Here is a 22,592-nt window from a genome sequence, read left to right as displayed (position 1 = left end):
GCAGCAGTCGACCAATATGGTACCAAGGAGACATAAAATCACTGAAGTCAATGGGGTTCAAAGGGAAAACCCTCCATTGGCTAGAGTCATACTTGACAGAAAGGAAAATGGTTGTGGTTGTCAAGAGGCCAATCATCGCAGCTTCAACGGCACCAACATCACTATGTCACTCACCATCAACATCTTGGGAGTCACCATTATCACCATATCAACAGCATGGCTACAAGAGCAGGGCATAGGCTGGGTGCTCTGTGATGAATGGCTCACCTAATGACCTCTCAAAGCCTCTCCACCTTCTAGGCTCAAGTCAGGCGTGTGATGAAATATTCAAAACTCGCCTGGATAAGTGCAGCCACAGTAACAGGACAGAGCAGTTTACTTGATCAGCCCTCCTGCCACTGCACTCAATATCCATCCCCTCCACCACCAGCATATTGTAGCTGCAATATGTATGATTTACAGGGTCCACTGCAACAACTCATTAAGGGTACTTCAACGACACCTCCCTCCCCTGCTACCTCAACCACCAAGAAGGACAAGCAGCAATCTTATGTGAATACTTTCACCTCCAAGTTCCTCTTTAATTCACTTACCATCCTGACTTGGACAAATGTTGCCATTCTTTCATCGTCACTGGTTCAATATCCTGTATGTTCTCTACCTAACACCGTTGTGGGAACACCATCACCACAAGGGTTACAGAGATTCAAGGGAAAGGCACACCACCTTCTCAGAGGGTGGGCAGTAAATGCATCCTTGTCAATACCACCCATGTCCCAATTTAAATAAATGTTTTTGAAAATCATAATCCACATTTTTTCTTTTAATGAAGTGTACAACTAAAATTAATACATCCACAATGATGCATGCTGACAAAGTAAAAATTATTTCATTTGAAATCTACCAGTAACCGAAACATATACTGTTGACATAATTTTGAGTTCAGTCAACTAAAATGTCACAATCCAAACAGACAAGGAATTGGATATTGACATTTATAGTAAAACTTTAACAGGTTTGTTTCAGTCTGTATTTCAATAATAAATCAGAAGGCTACAGATTCAAAAGTCTTAGTTCTTCTGCTAAAATGAAATTAACTGCTTTTGTTTATCTTCTTGTCATTTTTGATAGTTGTACAGGTGCTTTCTTAAATAAAAGAGGTGAGTACATCTATTTTTTCATTATTATATCTTTTCAAATTGGCATAAGTGACGGTGAAGTATGCAGCAACATGCTAACCTGGCTTGTATAAATTGCATGATACTGTGCATGATAATAAATTGCAATTCCTGTTCATAGAAATATTTGTACTTGATTGATTCTCTTTCTCCACACATTTTACAATATTTGTTCAATTGGAATGTTTAAAATAAAAAGATCAATTATCTTGCCATCGGGATATTCCCTTTGAAAGGTTTCCACTGTGCAGTATTATTACTTTATGAGTCAGAGGTATATCTTTGGACAAAAAGGATACAGCTTTGGGAAAAAATAGATTTTACACTTTCGGCTCATTATGGCATAAGTGCTTCCAAGTCAGCTATGGCACAGATCAGTTATGATACTGAACTCCCCATTTTAACAAACTCAAAAGGATATTCCTAGGAGGATAGTGTTTATTACAGCTGTCAACTAGTATTTCAACCAAAACTACATAAATCTATCCACTTTTACTCTACATTACAATAGTGACTACATTTCAAAAGTATGTAATTGGCTGTAAAGCACTTTGGGATGTCCTGAGGTTGTGAAAGTCTTTCTTTTCTTCCTCTCTTACAAACTAAACATGATTGGGAGTGAATTGCACTGAAACTTGTATAATCCTGGTGTACAATAATGTGCTAAAGGGCAGAAGCATTTTAATGGAAGTAATTTAGGGAAAAAAGAAAGTTTTTTTAATAATAGGAATATCCATGGTACAAGACTAACATAGGGATAAATGAAATAAATCACAGCAGGCTAGTACAGAATAAGCACTGGAATTAAAATAGCACTGTGCTATAAAAACTCAAATATAAAATAGTCACTAATAAATCCAATTGGGAATTCAAGCGGAACTTCTTTACCCAAAGAGTGGTAAGAATGTGGAATGTGCTACCACTAGGAGTAGTTGAAGCAAATAGCATAGATGCATGTGAGGGGAAGCTAGATAAGCACACAAGGGAGAAAGGAATAGAAGGTTATGCTGATAGGGTTAGATGAAGTAGGGAGGGAGGAGGCTTATGTGAAGTATAAACACCAGCATAGACCAGTTGGGTTGAATGCCCTGTATCTGTGCTGTAGTTTCGATGTAACACTGCCTTCACAAAAAAAGCCACAGTAACAAGAAAAAAACTGGAAAAAACATAGAAATTCTCAAATAATAACAGAAAATGTTGGAAACATGCAATAGCTCAATCAGCATCTGTAGGAGAAAATATAGGTTAACATTTTGGGTGTCGATCCCTTGTCATCCAGATTTGAAAGATCTGTTGTGCATTTCCAGTATTTTCTGTTTTTTCTTCGTGAAAAGTGTTTGGCAAATCTTTCCTTTGTTTAGGGAGGGAAATCTGCCAAAGGAGTGGTGCATCATTTTCATTATGATGATATCACACACAATGATACAGGGTGTTGTTACAAAAATTGCATGATATGTGACATGTCCATGACCAATAGATGGTAAACAAAAATTTGCCAAACATGTATCGATGAAAAGTTGGCAAAACATCATGAAAAGAAAACAGCATGGGAAGTTGTGAGGAGTGTGTGAAATAAAACAAATATGACATATATATTGCCAACAAAGCTGGCAGAGGCAGGGCTGAACCCAGAGAATAGTGTTAGAATGAGCGGAAAGAGATGAATTTTCAATGAAGCAGTGGTGGCCCAGTGGATGGCGCTGTTTTTTTGTCTATGAAACAATTTTATAAATTATTTATAGTACAACATTACCATCTGCTGGCCCAAAACATATCTACATCAATGAAAGAAAAGTACTTTTTAGCTGAACAAGTTTTTAAAAAAGACAATGAGCCCGAATTTCTATCCTGAAATCGGCATAAAATTACCATTATCTGGGCAGGCAGGGGTGGAAATTGTTTCACCGTCAGAATTTGCACAGGATTTGGGGTGAGCATATTAGGAACAAGGAATGAGGGAATGATGTTATGCAACATCATTCTCACCATTTGTACCCAAGCAATGCTGGCCGGCACTTGTACATCCCTGGCATCTAGGGTGCTAAGGGTGTCAAGTGAATTTAAAAGGTTGAGGTTTCACTATTGCAATCAATTACAGAGTAATCAATTGCAGTACAGGAACTGCCCTTTTAATAAAAAAAGGGACCTTTTTTTGACAATCTTCAGGTACACAGCTGGCCCACTTACTTGCAGCAACGCACCACTATGAGTTTCCTCCTGCAACCTGAAGCACAGCACACACCTAAAATATGTAAAGGCTCCTTAGCCTGGAAAGTGGGCCAGAAAGTCCCGTCCCAGGAAGGGCTGTGAAGAAATTCAGGGCCATTGAACCTAATCTGAAAAATTGGCTTTTCACTAATTATCTAATTGTCTGATTTCAACAAGTTTGATATGAATTGGGGCCCAATTAATGCACCAAGTTGTAAGTGGACTGTAATAGAATCATAGAATGGTTACTGCACAGAAGGAGGCCATTCAGCCCATCGAGCCTGTGCCGGCTCTTTTTAAGTGCAGTCCTGTTAGTCCCATTCTCCTGCTCTTTCCCCATAGCCCTGCAAATTTTTTCCCTTCAAGTATTTATTAATATATGATTGTTTCCCAATGTAGACTATTTCACAGCCTACAAAGATAATCTAGATGCAGCACTTAGCAATGAAACAGATTAGATAGACATTTAAATGTGGAAAACTACTCTACACATCATTTAATATTTTGCTTACAATTAAAGCAAAAAAAAAGTAATTTGAATTAAAATACCTGATATTAAAAGAATAAACCTTTTCAAAAGGGGTCAAGAGCTGAAAAACATTAATTAATTGGAAGTGTTAATCAGAAATAGTCAGATGCAAAGATTTTACATGCAAAGTAGAATCAAGTATCAAGAAAAGTTCAAGGTCTAGACCTATGTGATTTAATTGGAAGATAAAACGTAAGAAAACATGGAATGAGAAAACACCATTTGGCTCACTAAGCTGTTCTTTCTGTAGACCACGTACAATTCACCCTCCATGGACTGTAACAAATTACTCTCCTGAGAAAAGATTTTGCAAAGTTTCTCCCTAACCCCTCACTCCAAAAGATAAATGAACATTTACTTAGCTTCACATCCTACATTATTCATCTTTGACCCCTTTTGTCTTCCTCGACATGACATTTTCATGGTTTCAACAACTGAACAACTATCATGTCTGAATCTTAATCTACATTTCCCAGCCCTGTCATCCTGTGAATTTAACACCTAGAGAGCTACCTTTATCTCAATAGAAGCATTTTTCACATATATTACACCAAGGTTCCATGGTGGCAGCAGTCAGAAATCCTGTAACGTGACAGGTTCCAATCTGCAAGACTCTCCCAGGTGTGACTTCAACTTTTTGGGGGATTGGATTGAGATAACATTCAGAAAGGGATTCAGAAAACTTAATAATCTTACACAGATCAGAGGACATGTTGAGGCTAGTGCCCAGCAGTAGAGGCATGGTTGGAATAGCCACGAATAAGGCTGCTGCCTCTCAGAGTGATATCAGGCCCATTCTGCATTCTTATGCACATGACAGTAGACATGCCAGAAGTGGGCAGAACCAGCCAGCCACAGCAGCAGCAGACATGGCTGAATCTGTAGCAGTGCTATCTCAGGAACCAGCAAAAGGTCACCTAAATACTAGTCATCTCCATCTGAAATTCTGCAGCCAACCAGCAGATTTAATTTTTCAATAGCGGAATCACTTAGAAAAAAATATCACAGGTGAGGGGTTTAAATGGCACAGACAGCATGCAAACACTAAAGGGAAACACTGGCATCATTTCTACATGGCACAAAGAAAAGCAATAAATTGCTTGCACAGTATATGAGCTTCTGATTGTTTAGGGTTAGAACAACAAAGGATGGCCACTGATATTAGCTAAGGAAATGCAGGGGATAATGCCAGAAGATGGTTTGAACCACTTTCATGGTTACATGTGGATAGGGAAATTTTTTTAAAGGGGCAGCTCTGGCATTAAATCTATCTTGAATAAGCTCCAGTATTCCTGACTCCACTGATGTTTCTGCAGCTACACCCTTATGGTCAGTGTCTGGCATCAATTCCCTATTGTACACCTCCTCCTCTTTATTTAGCCAAGTTAGGTAGCGTGCAACAAATGACAATGATCGTGGCATTCTTGGGTTGGGGCACTGTAGTGTAAAGCTACATCTGTAAAAACATCAGTGTTTTATGACAGCAAATGCATTGTTGGGTTTTGTTGTATCTGCATTCTGCTTCTGTTTTTGGCAAGGGTATCATTAGCCAAGATTAAGAGGATAGCCTTGATCTCTGAGGAATCATCCTTTCAATCTCCCTTTACTTCATGTAAATCTGACATAGATGATCAATACAAAATGAAAGCATTGTGAATGCTACCTGGGAAATGAGTGTTGACGTGCATGATAAGGAGCTGGTGGTCACTAATCAGCTGCGCGCTGATTGAGTAGAATCCCTTTTGGTTCATGTAGGCCATTACATTGCACCAGGACCCAGTTGGATACATCTCCACCTCTTTATGCCCCACCATTGGCAGTCTTATCTTCAGCTACCTCTCTCCCTTCCTTTAAGATCCTCCTTAAAACGCACATCTCTAACCAAGCTTTTGATCGTCCCCTCCTAATGGTTCCTTTTTTGACTCGGTGTCCACTTTTCCTTATGCTTCTGTGAAGCACCTTGGGACACTTTTCTGCATTAAAGAGGCTTTATAAATGCAAGTTGTTGCTGTTGTGGTCTCCATCACCAAGACCGCTTACTTCCACCTGCTTAACGTCGCCTGTCTCCGCCCCTGCCTTAGCTCATCCATTGCTAAAACCTTCAGCCGTACCTTTGTTACCTCTAGACTTGACTATTCCAATGCTCTCCTGGCCAGCCTCCCATCTTCCACCCTCCATAAATTTGAGCTCATCCAAAACTCTGCTGCCCGTATCCTAACTTGCACTAAATCGTGTTCACCCATCACCCCTGTGCTCGCTGACCTACATTGGCTCCCGGTCCGGGAACGCCTCGATTTTAAAATTCTCATCCTTGTTTTCAAATCCCTCCATGGCCTCACCCCTCCCTATCTCTGTAACCTCCTCCAGCCCTACAACCCTCCGAGATCGCTGAGCTCCTCCAATTCTTGCCTCTTGCGCATCCCGATTTTAATTGCTCCTCCATTGGCAGCCGTGCCTTCAGCTGCCTAGGTCCTAAGCTCTGGAATTCCCTTCTTAAACCTCTCCGCCTCTCTATCTCTCTCTCCTCCCTTAAGACGCTCCTTAAATCCCATTTCTTTTGACCAAGCTTTTGGTCACCTGTGTTAATAACTCCTAATGTGGTGTCAAATTTTGCTTGATAATCGCTCCTGTGAAGTGCCTTGGGATGTTTTACCACGTTAAAGGTGCTATATAAATGCAAGTTGTTGTTGTGAGAAAGTACCTGACAGAAAACATTCATTTCACATGAGTGAGAATAGTGCCTCGTACATATGATGCATGGAGACGGCAATTTGGTGCGCTTTCCCCCGTAAAAACCAATAACCTCACAACTTGCATAAAGAACAGCTTAATAGTCAGTGCATGCACTATAGCACAACATCAACTTGAGAGCCCTGTGGTAATTTCATGACAGGCTTTCAGCAGACGGAGCCACATCCTGCCCGACACTAAATCCTGCTTGCCCATCAACCTCCATCTTTGTCGATCTCCATTAGCTCTTTCCCCTCATCACATCAAATTGAAATTCTTTGCTCTCATTTACAAATCTATCCATGGCCTCACCCCATCCTACTTCTGCAACCTCCTCCAGCTCTATGTCCCAACTCTTGCCCTTTGGTCCTCCGACTTTGGATTCACATGCATTACAAACTCCATCTGCTTCATCCTCGACAGCAGAGTCTTCCACCGTTTCAGCCTTGCTCGCCAGAATTTTCTTTCTCTACCTTTAATAACCACCTCAAAGCCTATCTTTTCAGCCATGCTTTCAGTCATCTCTCCCATTAATGTTTGGTATCTGTTTCTCCTCTGTGAAGCATTTTGTATGCTTTCTATGTTGAAGATGTCACAGGGGAGAAGGCACTTCAATTTTCCACTATGAATCTGACCGATTCCAAATGATGAGTTATGTTCTGCATAAAGTCGACTACTCCTCTCTCCCTCCTCCGCACCCACCCCCCACCGACCCCTCTCAGAACCTAGAACTACAGAGTCGCTACTGCAGTCTGCAACTTTTAAAAACCATTTTTACTCACCACAGAATGGGCTTCATCAATGCCGCACCACACTACAATTATTAAATAAACAGATTATTAGAAAATTGGCATTTTATCAGCAAACCGATAAATCACAGATTTTAAATAATCTGGCTTACAATTCCTTCCATTCTTCCTGCGTGACTAGAAGCACAAAATATAGGGGATAATTTTCTTCTTTCCCTTTTGTCTGAGTGTAAGTGATGAAATGCGTTTCATCTGAACTGACCTGAATCTGCCCATATTTCTGGGTTCAGGTCATTCCCATGCCCTGGGCACTCCCATGGTGCAAAGGTGCCCCTTGGAATCATCAAATCTGAGGAGGAAACTCGGCCACTGCTGCAGGCCATCGGTTGCAGTAATGCCCCCCTGGCTTCGGGACTCCATAGAATCATTCAATCATAGAGCACTGAAGGAGACCATTTGGCCCATCTTGCCTTTGTCAGCTCTTTGAAAGAACTATCCAATTAGTCCCACTCCCCTGTTCTTTCCCCATAGCCCTCCAAATTTCTCCTTTTTGAGTCAAATTCCCTTTTGAAAGTTACACTTGAATCTGCTTCCACTACCCTTTCAGGTAGTGCATTCCAGATCATAACAACTCGCAGCATAAAAAAAATCTGCTCATTTACCCTCTGGATTTTTTGCCAATTATCTTAAATCAATGTCCTTTGCCAGTGGAAACAATTTCTCCCTATCTACTCGAGCAAAACCCTTCATAATTTTAGGAATCTTATAACACCAGGTTACAGTCCAACAATTTTATTTTAAAATCACAAGCTTTCGGAGATTATCTCCTTCGTCAGGTGAGTGACTCACTCACCTGACGTAGGAGATAATCTCCGAAAGCTTGTGATTTTAAAATAAAATTGTTGGACTATAACCTGGTGTTGTAAGATTCTTTACATTTGTCCACCCCAGTCCATCACCGGCATCTCCACATCATGGCTTCATAATTTTGAACAACTCTATTAAGTCTCCCCTTAACCTTCTCTGCTCTAAGGAGAACAATCCCAGCTTCTCTAGTCTCTCTTATGTCTGTTTTCCAACATAAATAACTCATTTATTTCTTTTTAATCTCTCTCCATTGGCTGCTTTTTTTCCAGTGAAAATAAGCTATTGAACTTTTCCTTATAAATGACTCCCCTTAGGCCTGCAATCATCTTGTCATTCTTCACTAAATCCTTTCTAATACATCAAAGCTCTTTTTGAGATAGAGTGAACTAAAACTGCACGCCATTCTCCAAAATTGGCTTTACCCTCAAACTGGGCAATGTCAGTATAACTACCATCTTCAGCCAGAAGTGCCGAGTGGATGATCCATCTCGGCCTCCTCCCGATATCCCCACCATCACAGAAGCCAGTCTTCAGCTAATTCGATTCACTCCACATGATATCAAGAAACGGCTGAGTGCACTGGATACAACAAAGGCTATGGGCCCCGACAAGCTCCTGGCTGTAGTGCTGAAGACTTGTGCTCCAGAACTAGCCGCACCTCTAGCCAAACTGTTCCAGTACAGCTACAACACTGGCATCTACCCGACAATGTGGAAAATTGCCCAGGTATATCCTGTCCACAAAAAGCAGGACAAATCCAATCCGGCCAATTGCCACCCCATCTTTCTACTCTCAATCATCAGCAAAGTGATGGAAGGGGTCGTCGACAGTGCTATCAAGCAGCACTTACTCACCAATAACCTGCTCACCGATGCTCAGTTTGGGTTCTGCCAGGACCAATTGGCTCCAGCCTTGGTCCAAACATGGACAAAAGAGCTGAATTCCAGAGGTGAGGTGAGAGTGACTGCCCTTGACATCAAGGCCCCAATATTACCAGGGAGGCGGGTTGGCGGCGGGGGGTCGACTGGGCACGTGGGTAACCCGCCCAGTAAAATCGGAGGGTTCCCCATGTGATCGCAAGTAAATTTAAGCCACATACCGTGGCTTCCAAGTTTCCCGTTGGAAACCTGCGCAGTGGGCGAACTGCGCACCCGCATCACAGGCTGTCAGCTGGAGGAGCCCGATTTAAAGGGGCAGTCCTCCAATGCTGCTCCTGCAGCAAACAGCCAAAATTACAGCATGGACCAGCCCAGGGGAAAAGCTGCGCTCAGGTTTAATGATGCCTCACTCCAGGTCTTACTGGATGGGGTGAGGAGGAGGGGGGAGATTTTCTACCCGGCAGGAAGAAGTGGCCTGTCTCTGCCACCAAGAAGGCCTGGCTCGAGGTGGCAGAGGAAGCCAGCAGCACCAGCAACATATCCTGCACCTGGATACAGTGCAGAAAGCATTTCAATGACCTAACTAGGTCAGCCAAAGTGAGCACACTTACTCATTCTCCTACACTCCGTCTTCCACATCACCGCCCCAACCCACAACTCCTTCTGCACCACCAACATTACTCTATCACATCACTCCTCACACCCAATCAAACCTCATCCTCAACTTACCTGCACTTCCTCACCTCCCCAGTACTCATCCCACCACTACCACTCAACCCAATCCCCATACAATCTCATGGCTCTGTCTCATACTCACCCTCTGATGCATCTCTTTCACGGTCAGCCTCACCCAACCTGCCACTACCTCTGCTGCAGCCACAGGGCATGCATCATGTATAAATAGCAGGAAGCGTAAGGCAAAGGTTTCGTGAGCACAAAGGGGATGCACAAGGGTGTTTGAGGGTTTGTCAGGTTTTTTATTTATATTTGATATTTGATTTTGGTTCAACTCACATTAAATATTACATTGTCACCACTACTGCCACATCTTAGCCACTCTTGAATGGCTTGTGTAATAAGACCCTTTCATGAGGTTCTCCATGAACACCCACACTTGATGCCACCCATTGGGTCACCCTACACTGGGTGTATGTGTAGTTGCATGACTATTTTGTGCAGGTGCCTGTTGTGCAGCACTGTGTTGTGGAGCTCCACGTGGCGGAGGTGGACGGCATGCCTGGCGAGGCTGGTGATGTTGCTCGTCCTTGGTTGAAGTGATGAATGCAGCTATGGCACCCCCCAACCTGACGGTGTGAGTTTGAGGGGGTCCGCAAAGTAGGTAAATGTGTTTGCACAGCAGAGTTTAGGGTATAAATTAATAACTTTGAGTGGAAAGACAAAGGTGTTGCAGGCAAAACTTTGTCTGAAGTGACAGAGTGCCCTGCTGCAATAAATGAGGTATTCACCCAACTGTCAAAAAATCCTTTGCATCTCCCACTGGCTGCTGACTGAAATGCATCTGGTCTAACAGGGAGTGTTTCCCACAGCACGGGAAACACGCTGAGAATCCATGAAAATTGCACCCCTGCCAAAATCTCCTGTCAATGAGGTCTATCAAGTACCTCAACTAGGTAAGTAAGCATTTAAATTATCATCCCGCCAGCTTTAATTGCCGGTGGGAGTCCTGCATGCGGAAGCTGCGTGCGCACCCAAACGCGTCACTGGGGAACCCGGAAGTGGGCGGGTTGGAGCCGGGCTCCGGACCCGCTCTGGGATTCCCCGATTTTACGAGCCCCCCCACCACCAATGCACCTGCTCAGCCATCCTAAAATCGACCCCAAAGGCAGCATTTGACCGAATGTGGCACCAAAGAGCCCTAGTAAAATTGAAGTCAATGGGAATCAGGGGCAAAACTCTCCAGTGGCTGGAGTCATACCTAGCACGAAGGAAGATGGTAGTGGTTGTTGGAGGCCAATCATCTCAGCCCCAGGTCATTGCTGCAGGAGTTCCTCAGGGCAGTGTCCTCGGCCCAACTATCTTCAGCTGCTTCATCAATCACCTTCCCTCCATCATAAGGTCAGAAATGGGGATGTTCGCTGATGATTGCACAGTGTTCAGTTCCATTTGCAACCCCTCAGATAATGAAGCAGTCCGTGCCCGCATGCAGCAAGACCTGGACAACATCCAGGCTTGAGCTCATAAGTGGCAAGTAACATTTGCGCCAGACAAGTGCCAGGCAATGACCATCTCCAACAAGAGAGAGTCTAACCACCTCCCCTTGACATACAACGGCATTACCATCGCCGAATCCCCCACCATCAACATCCTGGGGGTCACCATTGACTGGAAACTTAACTGGACCAGCCACATAAATACTGTGGCTACAAGAGCAGGTCAGAGGCTGGGTATTCTGCGGCGAGTGACTCACCTCCTGACTCTCAAAAGCCTTTCCACCATCTACAAGGCACAAGTCAAGAGTGTGATGGAATACTCTCCACGTGCCTGGATGAGTGCAGCTCCAACAACACTCAAGAAGCCCGACACCATCCAGGACAAAGCAGCCCGCTTGATTGGCACCCCATCCACCACCCTAAACATTCACTCCCTTCACTATCGGTGCACTGTGGCTGCAGTGCGTACCATCTACAGAACTCGCCAAGGTTTCTTCGACAGCACCTTGCAAACCCATGACCTCTACCACCTAGAAGGACAAGGACAACAGGCTCATGGGAACAGCGCCACCTGCACGTTCCCCTCCAATTCACACACCATCCCGACTTATATCGCCGTTCCTTCATCGTCGCTGGGTCAAAATCCTGGAACTCCCTTCCTAACAGCACTGTGGGAGAACCTTCACCAAACAGACTGCAGCGGTTCAAGAAGGCGGCTCACCACCACCTTCTCAAGGGCAATTGGGGATGGGCAATAAATGCTGGCCTTGCCAGCGAAGCCCACATCCCATCAACGAATAAAAAAAACTTCTTCTGACTTCTATTAGTGTCTCCCTGATGCGCCCCAAAATACAAGTTCCTGTATTAATCACTGACTCACACTCGGTACTTTCTGAATAAGATCAATTAATACTCTCAAATTTAAAACAGTGGAAGAGAAGATGAGGTAAGTTGTGAGGTAATGGTTAATGATGCCAAGCTTTGATTTTAACAGATTGTAGATTGTAAGAGGAAGGGGAAATTGAGGGAACTAAAGATCAGCCTTTAATAGCTACATATATTTTTGGTAATGTCGTACCGTAAATCAGATCAAAGGTTATGTACGATATTATTATGTAATTGCATCTTTTTAACTCCCAGACGGTTTCTGGAGGCATGCAGGTAGGTGTGGGGAAGGGGAATCCACGAGGGGCTCACAGGAGGAAAGGGGGAAGAGTCCGGGGCAGGAAAGGCTTAAACTTTCCTTGTGATATCTGGAAGACCACTCTTGCTCCTCCTGGCCCCACAAAGAAAAGTGAAAAATGTACTTTTCAGGACCTCTTCACGTCACAATCCTCTCCTGGCCTGATTCAGCCTGATGGGAATGCCAATGCGGCTTCTCCACCCAGGCTGGAGTTAAAATTGCAGCTGGGGCCCGATGAGGTCATCGTACCCCAATCTGAAAATTTTAAGAATTTGGGTGGACGGCTTAGCCACCTTTCCAGAAGGTTCAGTAAAAATTAGAAACAGTGGGATCCGGGCAGGACATTGGTGGGTAAGTCATCCTATGGATATAACTGCTTACCTGCTTATCTTTTTATGAATTAGTGCAGACACTAATTTAGAAGAAATACTTTACGATTAATTGGTAAATTCAGTACCAATTTTATCCAACCAATAATAACTTTGAACTTGTTATTTCTTATTGTAGATTGTGAACCACCTCTCAATATTGACAATGCATGGCCTGTGTTAACATCCGCCGCTGAATCATATCCTAATGGAACTGAAATAAATTACAACTGCGAACCAGGATATGTGGGTCGTTTACGGTACAAGTGTATTGATGGAGAATGGAAAAATACACACAGAAAATTTTATTGCAAACGTAAGTGAAGCTACAGCTGTTCCTTTCATACATAAATTAATTTTAATTCATAATTCCAATTTTAAAATCCTTTATTACAAGATGTAATAGTACTTTCCACAGTTGGTAATTTAAATGAGCTTTGTTGAAGAGGATTAAAAAAAAAATTAAATTTGGGATTGGCACTTTTGTGTAATTGTAAATATCCACTGATGCACTCAGCCAGGCAAATTAATAGGAACTTTGCATAAAAGGCTAAAAACCAAAAGCATGTCGGAAGATGCAATAAACCGCAAGCACTATCTCAATTATTTTAAATAGAAATGTATCCCGAGTCCTTTAATCACAACAGGTACTCTGGTATAAGGTAAACATTTAATTCATCCCAAAAATAGACTTTTTCATCTTACGCAGCAGCACTGATACTGTGTGAATGGTTGCTGCTGTGCTTTCAGGTTTAGTACTGGAGCAATGGAAATTTTTCTCATAATGGAACAAACTGCCTATTGGTCTAACACCAGCTGAATGCTGGGCGATCTAGGTGAATCTCCAAGCCTGCACACTGCTGTTCTGGGCCCTGCTCTGAGTCAGTATCAGTCATCACTTCGCAGAGGTCTCATTTTTCCATGCATGCATCCAAGACATAAAGCAAATAGTTAGACAAGATCACATTAGATGGGGTAGCATCCAAAGGTGTGATCTTTATCAACTAAATGCTCAAAACAGATATTGATTTCCATTTCTTTTGTCTTAACACCAAATGATGCCAAAGTGTCTGCGCTAGATGGTGCTAATGGTCAGGCACTTCCAAATCCTCAAGTGAGGAACGAGCCATGGGTACCAATCAGTGTGGTGGTCTGGCACATCCTAACTTCAAAGCATCGTACAGGGACTGCATTTGGGGAGAATAGTTTGATCTTTTAATGTGGTGTAGAAGCCCATCTCAATTATGAGGGTTGGAGATGCTTTCACAGCTGATGTACAGCACTAGTTGTAATACCTCCACATTAACCTCCTCAGTTGGGTCCGAGGAGCCTCCATGACTCACACAACCTAGGCCCCATATTTGAATAGTTCACATTTCTTTGAGGTTTCTTCTCACTTCCATCTCAGCAGCAAGCCAGTGTCACTGATCAACTAGTGTTTTTATATCAAGGATTTTTAGGGCTGTGGTGTCTTAATAGGACACCATCCCTGATTTTAATCGCTCCACCATTGGAAGCAGTATCTTCAGTTGCCAAGGCCCTAAACTCTGGAATTCCCTCTCTAAAACTCTCTGCCTCTGCACCTCTCTTTCCAACTTTAAGTTGCTTCTTAAAACCTACCTCTTTGACCAAGCTTTTGGTCACTTGTCCTAATATCTCCTTATGTGGCTTGGTGTCAAATTTTGTCTGATAACCCTCCTGTGAAGCACCTTTACTACATTAAAGGTGCTGTATACATGCAAGTTGCTGTTGTTGATAAGTAGAAGGGCGTGGTAAATTTGTCTTCTTTCAACACTGATCCCTCAAAGTATCGCATTTGGCCTCATTCTGTTTCTTCAATGACCTCTTGGATGTAATCAAATGTATTGTTCTATTTTCTGATAACATCACTCTATAAAGATCATTTAACTCGCAATCTGAAAGACAGGTAACTATTGACAACATGTAACGGGAAGCGAGACAAATGGTCATTTTTTTTCTCTTCTTCTATCAATTTCTTCCTCTTCATCTTCACTGCAGGCTCCTAGCTGGATAAAGTTTCATGGGTGCCATGCATCCTTTGGTACCTTGCTGGAATGGTTATTCCTCATGTGAAAACCTGGACAGTAATTGGGAATCCTGTCCTTGGCCAAAATCCACACATGTGCACCTCCAAGAGGAGTCAGCGGATAGATTTTGGGAGTAGGAACTGTGGTTAATTTGCCCTCCTAAGACATTACGGGGGCAAAATTGGGCTGTGTAGCGCCCATTTTGTAGGCGCGACTGTCGAAAACTTAATTACCTATTATACACAATGCATTAACTCCAAACACTTAATTCAGACAAGTAAGAATTTATTAAGAAACTTGTACAAGTTGGAAGCTGTGTCCAAGCAATGGTTGGAACCACCTCTTCGCTGAGCAGATGAAATGGTTAACTTTTATACGGTTCAATTAGTAATGTCTGTCCATCATAGAATATGGGCGTACATGTACACTCTCATTGGTCAAGTGGTTAGTCAATCAAAAATAGGGAACCTAACCTTTTTGGTTCCCATGCCTGTTCAACATCACGAGACAATGTCTAGGGGAAAGTGGCTTTTATTATCAGTTTTGTACTCAGTCTCAAGGCTATATGGTCATTCATTTCTGCTAGTCAGACAGTTATCTCATAAGCAGACAATAGCTCTTCTGTGTGTCTTTGCTGGGAACCGAACATAAGCGTTCTATTGTATTCAGCTGGTCAGCTAACATGGTCAACTTATTCCATCATGCTTTGCTTCTTTTATGGTTCAGTATTTCTACATTAATATGGTCAGCTTTATGGTTTAAGTGTATTAGAAAGTCAATTTAGTAAGGCAAAGCTTATAGTTTTCCACACTACACTAACACCTAGGTCCCAAAAATGGCATCCAAGATGCGCGCGCACACTTCCAGCATGACGCAGGACCCCATCTTGGTAAAGGGGTTTGCGTGCACGCGCCTAACAGCCGCCAACAACACATACAGTAGGGAGATGATGGCCCGTGTCAGTGTGCAATGCTGATTTGAAACAGCCGGAGACATTTTGGAACTCCACACTCCAGCCAACGCAAGGTCTTAACCTCGCACAGCTGAACAGGACTTAAACGGCATTAAGGACATAACACCAGTGCTATTTAAAGGGATCAGGAGTTACAAGTTAGTTGCTGGGTTATTTATTCTGGCTGCTGGTGCAATTGTACGTGTTTTTGGAAGTTTCCTATACTTGGCTAAAGTTTCAATACTCTACAGGGAGTTGTCTGGCTGGTTTTGCAGAATATTTAGTGGCATTTAAAATATAGTGCTGAAAAAAAGTTGCTACCAGACATCGGTGGTCTGGTAGGACTTCCTCTGGAAATTGAACTTGACTGGGAGAATGAAGAGAAGCCACGCAGAGCAGGACAAGCTGCTAGAAGAGGGAGCAGGAGGAGGAGGAGCAGGGCACTCAGCAGGAGGCCATATCCAAGGAGGGTCTTCAGGGACCAATGTGGTCGCAAGGAGGGTCTTCAGGGACCAATTCTCTTGCCTCAACTTCAGTGACGACCAGTGCACCCGACGTCTGCGATTCAGTAAAGAGGTCATGACTGAAATTTGTCAACTGCTGCAGCCACAACTGCAACCTCAGAGCAGGGCAAGGACAGCATTGCCTGTGGTTGTCAAGGTAACCATGATGCTTAACTTTTATGGTTCTGGCTCCTTACAGGCTGCTGCTGGAGATATAAACAACACCTCACAATTTGCAGTGCACTGCAGTATAAGGGAGGTCACTGAGGCTCTGTACACACTCAGATACATCTCATTCCCTCTTGCCAGAGACAAGCAGCAGGAGCAAGCACGAGGGATGGCTCGCATTGCAGGCTTCCCCATGGTGCGGGGTACCTTTGATTGCACATGTATTACCATGCATGCTCGACAACTGAACTCGGCCATATTCATGAACAGAAAGGGATTCCACTCCCTCAATGTACAGCTGGTGTGCGACCACATGCAGCGCATCATGCAGGTCAATGCCCGCTATCCTGGCAGCTGTTATGATTCCTTCATCCTGCAGCAGTCCTCCGTGCCACCTATATTTCAACCAGCACGGCAAGTCAAAGGCTGGTTACTGGGTGACAAGGGTAATCCCCTCATGAAATGGCTCATGACTCTGGTCCGGAACACATGCACATGTGCACAACAGACCTACAATGAGAGCTATGCTGCCACATGGAACATCATTGAGCACACCATCGGTGACCTCAAACAACGTTTCCGCTGCCTGGACCATTCTAGAGGAGCCCTGCAGTACTCAGCTGAGCGGGTATCAAGACTTGTCATTCTATGCTGCACAAACTTGCCATTATCAGGGGACAGCCCTTGCCATCGCCTATCAGGCAAGAACCTGAGCAACAGGCAGAGGAAGAGAAGGAAGAGGCAGAGAAGGAGAAAGTGGAAGAGATGGAGGAGGAAATGGAGGAGGAGGAGGAGAAGGAGGAAGTGCAGCAGGAAGTGGAGGAAGAGACAGAGGAGGAAGTGGAGGAAGAGGCAGGGAGGCAACAAAGTAGCCAGGCTCTATCTACCAGGGCTCTGTGTGATCAGATTATTAATGAACTATACCAGTAACCTCAACGACACCTCCCCATTCACCCACAGTCCCACACTCCTTACCTTTCCTCTTTCACATGAACAACAAATCGTCCTCCTTATGATTACACATTGCTTCTTCTCAGCTCATCACAGAAATAAAAACCACCACCAAATGCAAATTCAAATCCACATTTATAAATTAGCACATGAAATGATGCAAACAAACTGATACTATTCACCCTTGTGCATTCCCTTAGTGCCTTTCGTTCGTGTGCCTTTACATTTCCTAGTGCTCCTACGAGGTGCATTCTCAGTGGCTGGAGCATGGGTGGTGGAAGACTGCTGACCTTCAATTGAGGAGTGTGCAAATGGCCTTGGAGGACGACCTCGAGCAGATCTGGGCCGGGAGGGCCCGGCTTCAGACTGTACCATCTCAGCCTGGGCTGCGGCTCTCTGAGCTGGCTGGCAGACAGACAACAGCAAGGGCACTGGCGGAGTGGCAGGGGTGGGAATAAGAATGCTGTCATCCTGAGAGAGGACAACAGGCTCATCTTCCATGGCGCCACAGCCACTGTCCCAGGGCAGCGCCTCAGCAATCCTGGTGATCTGTTGGAGTACAGATTGCTGAACTGCTGTGATGCCCTGGAAGCCCCTTTCAACAGTGATCCCAGAGCCATGATAGCAGCAGTATGAGCTCCCGAGGCAGCAGCCTGAGCTCCAAATGCAGCAGTCAGACCTTTGATAGCAGATGTTTGTGCTGCAATGGAAGCTGTGACATCGGTCATCAGACGATGCATCATGGTGGGTTCCACAGATGTGCTGATGCAGGTGACCATCCATTCCATGTGAGAAAGGATGGACTCCAACCTTTGCGCAAAGCCCTGTGCCAAGTTGGAACTGGACTCCCCTATGCCCCATCTGACGTTGTGCGCAGGCTTTCTGGCAGGCTTTCCAGTGCACCACGCATTTGGTTTTATATGCCCATCAGCCTTCTTCTGTCGCCTGGCCCATCGAAGTCATCATCTGACTCCTCGGCAGCAGAACTAGTGTGCGACCTCACCCTCGGCCAGCTGGCATCTGTGGTATCCATCCCCCCGCTCCCCGCTCCCCCCCCACCCCGGCTCCTGCACACTTGTGCCCAGTGTCTCACCACGTGCAGTTCCCTCCACCCTAACCTCCAAACAACCCGCAGTACCAGTCTCTGAGCTGGTTACTACGAGTATAAGATCGAGTGACGGTGTGTCTTTTCATCATCACTGTTGTCTTCCTCTGCCTCCTCTGACTGGACAGGTTCCTATTCTTGCATGTCTGAAATGATAAAGGGACACGGGTTGAGTTGTGGTGCGGGCGAGGAGAAAGTAAGACGTGCGTGCTCACACCATCTGCAGCATGTGAGTCAGAAAAGATTGTGGGATGAGGGAGCAGTGGGAAGCGAGGAGGAGGATTCGGTATGCAGAGACCCTCATCATCGATACCTCCGGCACCGCCAGTGGCCACGGCCTCAGCGATGGGCCGCCCAATGATCGACAGCACTGTCTCCTCCATGGGGCTGAGGATGTGTAGGTGTGCCTGTCCTCCCCCAGGTCATTCCTGTTGCCTACTGTTGTGCGCCACCTTCTCCTGCAAGAAAGAGGGAAGTGTGTCATTGAGTGTCCTGCAAGATGTTCGGGTGCTGTGGCTGTCATGGTTGAATAGCTGCCATTGTGTGTGACCTGTGAGTAGTGGGTGTGCGGCTTGCAACAGTGGTGATGTGTGAAGGTGAGAGGAAGTATCTGATTTGATGAGTTGAGTACTGATTGAAAGAGTTTGTAGGTAGGTGGGTGATGGGGGGTGTAGAGCATTGAGCAGTGGATGAGGCGAGTGGTGCAGTTGGTAGGATGTGCCACTTGACAGTTGAACTCACTCACCTTGACCACTCGTGTCAAATCATTGAACTTCTTCCAGGCACTACGCTACAGGCATTGACCTTGTCCGCTATTTCCTCCCGCTGCCTCTTGAGCCTATGTCTATAGGGCCTCTTGTCCTTCTGTGGATAAAGGACGCCTCTCCTTCTGTCCACGTCTTCCACCAAGGCCTCTAGTGCACCATCCGAGAACCTTGGTGCTGCTCTCTCGCAGACACTGCCATTCTTCACCATATTCCACCACAGATTTACTTCCTAATGGACTTCCAGCACTTCCAGCAGCCACACTGCACCTCCCCTTTAAGAGGGGCAGGCTGCCTTTAAGTGGAGCTAGCCATTCCCAATATCGGGCCCCCTGCTGATGCGTGCAGCCAATCAACAGCGCAGATAGCAGCAATCATTGAAATCATCAGGCAGCATGACTGTTACGTGTTGCCTGCATCGCAATCAACTGGCACAGGTTAATCGTGCACCGTGATCTCAGCACCCGTTTTAGGGGGTTATCCAATATAACCCCCTAGGACTTTGTCAGGCTTAGCTATTGAGATACTCAATTAATAAAGAAGGAAAGCTACAGATAACCAGTGCACATTATCTGTACTCTAACAATAGTCGTCAGCACTAAAGGAAAAGCGTTTGGTGGTTGCCCATACAAATTTGCAATACGTCTTTTTTTTATTTGTTCATTGGATGTGGGCATTGCTGGCAAGGCCAGCATTTATTGCCCATCCCTAATTGCCCTTGAGAAGGTGGTGGTGAGCCGCCTTTTTGAACCGCTGCAGTCTGTGTGGTGACGGTTCTCCCACTGTGCTGTTGGAAAGGGAGTTCCAGTATTTTGCCCCAGCGACGATGAAGGAACGACGATATATTTCCAAGTCGGGATGGTGTGTGACTTGGAGGGGAACATGCAGGTGGTGTTGTTCCCACGTGCCTGCTGCCCTTGTCCTTCTAGGTGGTAGAGGTCGCGGGTTTGGGAGGTGCTGTCGAAGAAGCATTGGCGAGTTGCTGCAGTGCATCCTGTGGATGGTACACACTGCAGCCACAGTGCGTCGGTGGTGAAGGGAATGAATGTTTAGGGTGGTGGATGGGGTGCCAATCAAGCGGGCTGCTTTGTCCTGGATGGTGTCGAGCTTCTTGAGTGTTGTTGGAGCTGCACTCGCCAAGTCAAGTGGAGAGTATTCCATTACAATCCTGACTTGTGCCTTGTAGATGGTGGAAAGGCTTTGGGCAGTCAGGAGGTGAATCACCCGCCGCAGAATACCCAGCCTCTGACCTGCTCTTGTAGCCACAGTATTTATGTGGCTGGTCCAGTTCTGATCAATGGTGACCCCCAGGATGTTGATGGTGGGGGATTCGGCGATGGTAATGCCGTTGAATGTCAAGTGGAGGTGGTTAGACTCTCTCTTGTTGGAGATGGTCATTGCCTGGCACGAGTGTTACTTGCCACTTGTCAGCCCAAACCTGGATGTTGTCCAGGTCTTGCTGCATGCGGGCATGGACTGCTTCATTATCTGAGGGGTTGCGAATGGAACTGAACCTGTGCAATCATCAGCGAACATCCCCATTTCTGACCTTATGATGGAGGGAAGGTCATTGATGAAGCAGCTGAAGATGGTTGGGCCCAGGACACTGCCCTGAGGAACTCCTGCAGCAATGTCCTGGGGCTGAGATGATTGGCCTCCAACAACCACCACCATCTTCCTTTGTGCTAGGTATGACTCCAGCCACTGGAGAGTTTTCCCCCTCATTCCCATTGACTTCAATTTTACTAGGGCTCCTTGGTGCCACACTCGGTCAAATGCTGCCTTGATGTCAAGAGCAGTCACTCTCACCTCACCTCTGGAATTCAGCTCTTTTGTCCATGTTTGGACCAAGGCTGTAATGAGACCAGGAGCCGAGTGGTCCTGGCGGAACCCAAACTGAGCATCGGTGAGCAGGTTATTGGTGAGTAAGTGTCGCTTGATAGCACTGTCGATGACACCTTCCATCACTTTGCTTATGATTGAGAGTAAGCTGATGGGGCGGTAATTGGCCGGATTGGATTTGTCCTGCTTTTTGTGGACAGGACATACCTGGGCAATTTTCCACATTGCCGGGTAGATGCCAGTGTTGTAGCTGTACTGGAACAGCTTGGCTTGAGGCACAGCTTGTTCTGGAGCACAAGTCTTCAACACTTCAGCTGGAATGCTGTTGGGTCCCATAGCCTTTGCTGTATCCAGTGCACTCAACCGTTTCTTGATATCACGTGGAGTGAATCAAGTGAATAGTCTACAACTCTATTCAAATGTATGTTATTATTTTAAAACACACAAATATGTAATAGCTATTAATAAATAATGCTGATATACTATAATTTACACATGGAGAAGTCAGTATGTTTGATCATTATATAAACAATAAAAATTAGAACACAGAAGTCACTGGAATGATGAAATATGAATTTTTTTTGTAACCAATCAGCATTGATATTAGACAATAAGCATAGAGTATAGTGCTGATTATTTTTTATTGGTAAAACCATAAATTAATTTTTAATACTATTTTAACCAATGTTAATATTAGCAAAGCCTTGTGGAAGTCCTGGAGACACTATGCATGGAACATTTCAGCTGGTAAAAGGTGATGACTTGGTGTTTGGTGCACGCATTGAATACACTTGTGATGAAGGGTAAGAATTGCAGTACAATAATCTGTTTCTTTTTCTTGTCAGGAGAGAAATTATTAATGTCATGAAGTATTTCTTTCTCTAATCAATAATTTTAGATTCAATCAATGAAAATATTAATTGTTCAATAAATCAGCTTGATCTTCTATACAGAAAGTTTTTTCTGCTGCTGTTACATACATCCATATATTATACATAATTATATTATTAAATGTCATGCATATAGTACGCACTTCCAGTCCACAAACCCTACTTCCTGCCTCACAATTTTGAGTAATACTTTTTACGTCAACATTTATTATGGATGTGGCCTATTTTAACATTTATAATAGGACTGCATGTGTAAAAAATTATAATGAAAACTCCCTATTTCAATGTTTATAATGGGAATCCATATGTAAATATTTTTGCCATCACACTCTGTTGAATAATCAATCAAATTGCTCATAATGCTTTTTGAAAAAAAATCATTGCCTTTTTTCCAGTAACTATAATTTTTAATTCTAAAATAATGGTTTAAACAATTTATTTTAAAAAATTAATGATTACATATTTCACAGTAACTTATCCAATAAATTATCTTTTGTCTCTTTTAATA

General features: G+C 44.3%; 1 protein-coding gene across 1 annotated transcript in view; it reads left to right on the top strand.

Annotated features, from left to right (window-relative positions):
* Positions 1 to 1,054: 1,054 nt before the first annotated feature.
* Positions 1,055 to 22,592, top strand: part of LOC137325047 (complement factor H-like) — a 94,796-nt gene continuing 73,258 nt past the window's right edge. The window contains exons 1-3 of the mRNA XM_067989747.1: positions 1,055 to 1,160; positions 13,001 to 13,177; positions 21,892 to 21,997. Of these exons, the coding sequence (XP_067845848.1) occupies positions 1,088 to 1,160; positions 13,001 to 13,177; positions 21,892 to 21,997 (356 nt within the window). The 5' untranslated portion in view covers positions 1,055 to 1,087. The remainder of the gene's footprint in view (positions 1,161 to 13,000; positions 13,178 to 21,891; positions 21,998 to 22,592) is intronic.

This window comes from Heptranchias perlo, chromosome 9, assembly GCF_035084215.1.
Source record: "Heptranchias perlo isolate sHepPer1 chromosome 9, sHepPer1.hap1, whole genome shotgun sequence".
Classification (NCBI taxonomy): Eukaryota; Metazoa; Chordata; class Chondrichthyes; order Hexanchiformes; family Hexanchidae; genus Heptranchias; species Heptranchias perlo.
This window is presented reverse-complemented; position numbering and strand designations above follow the sequence as displayed.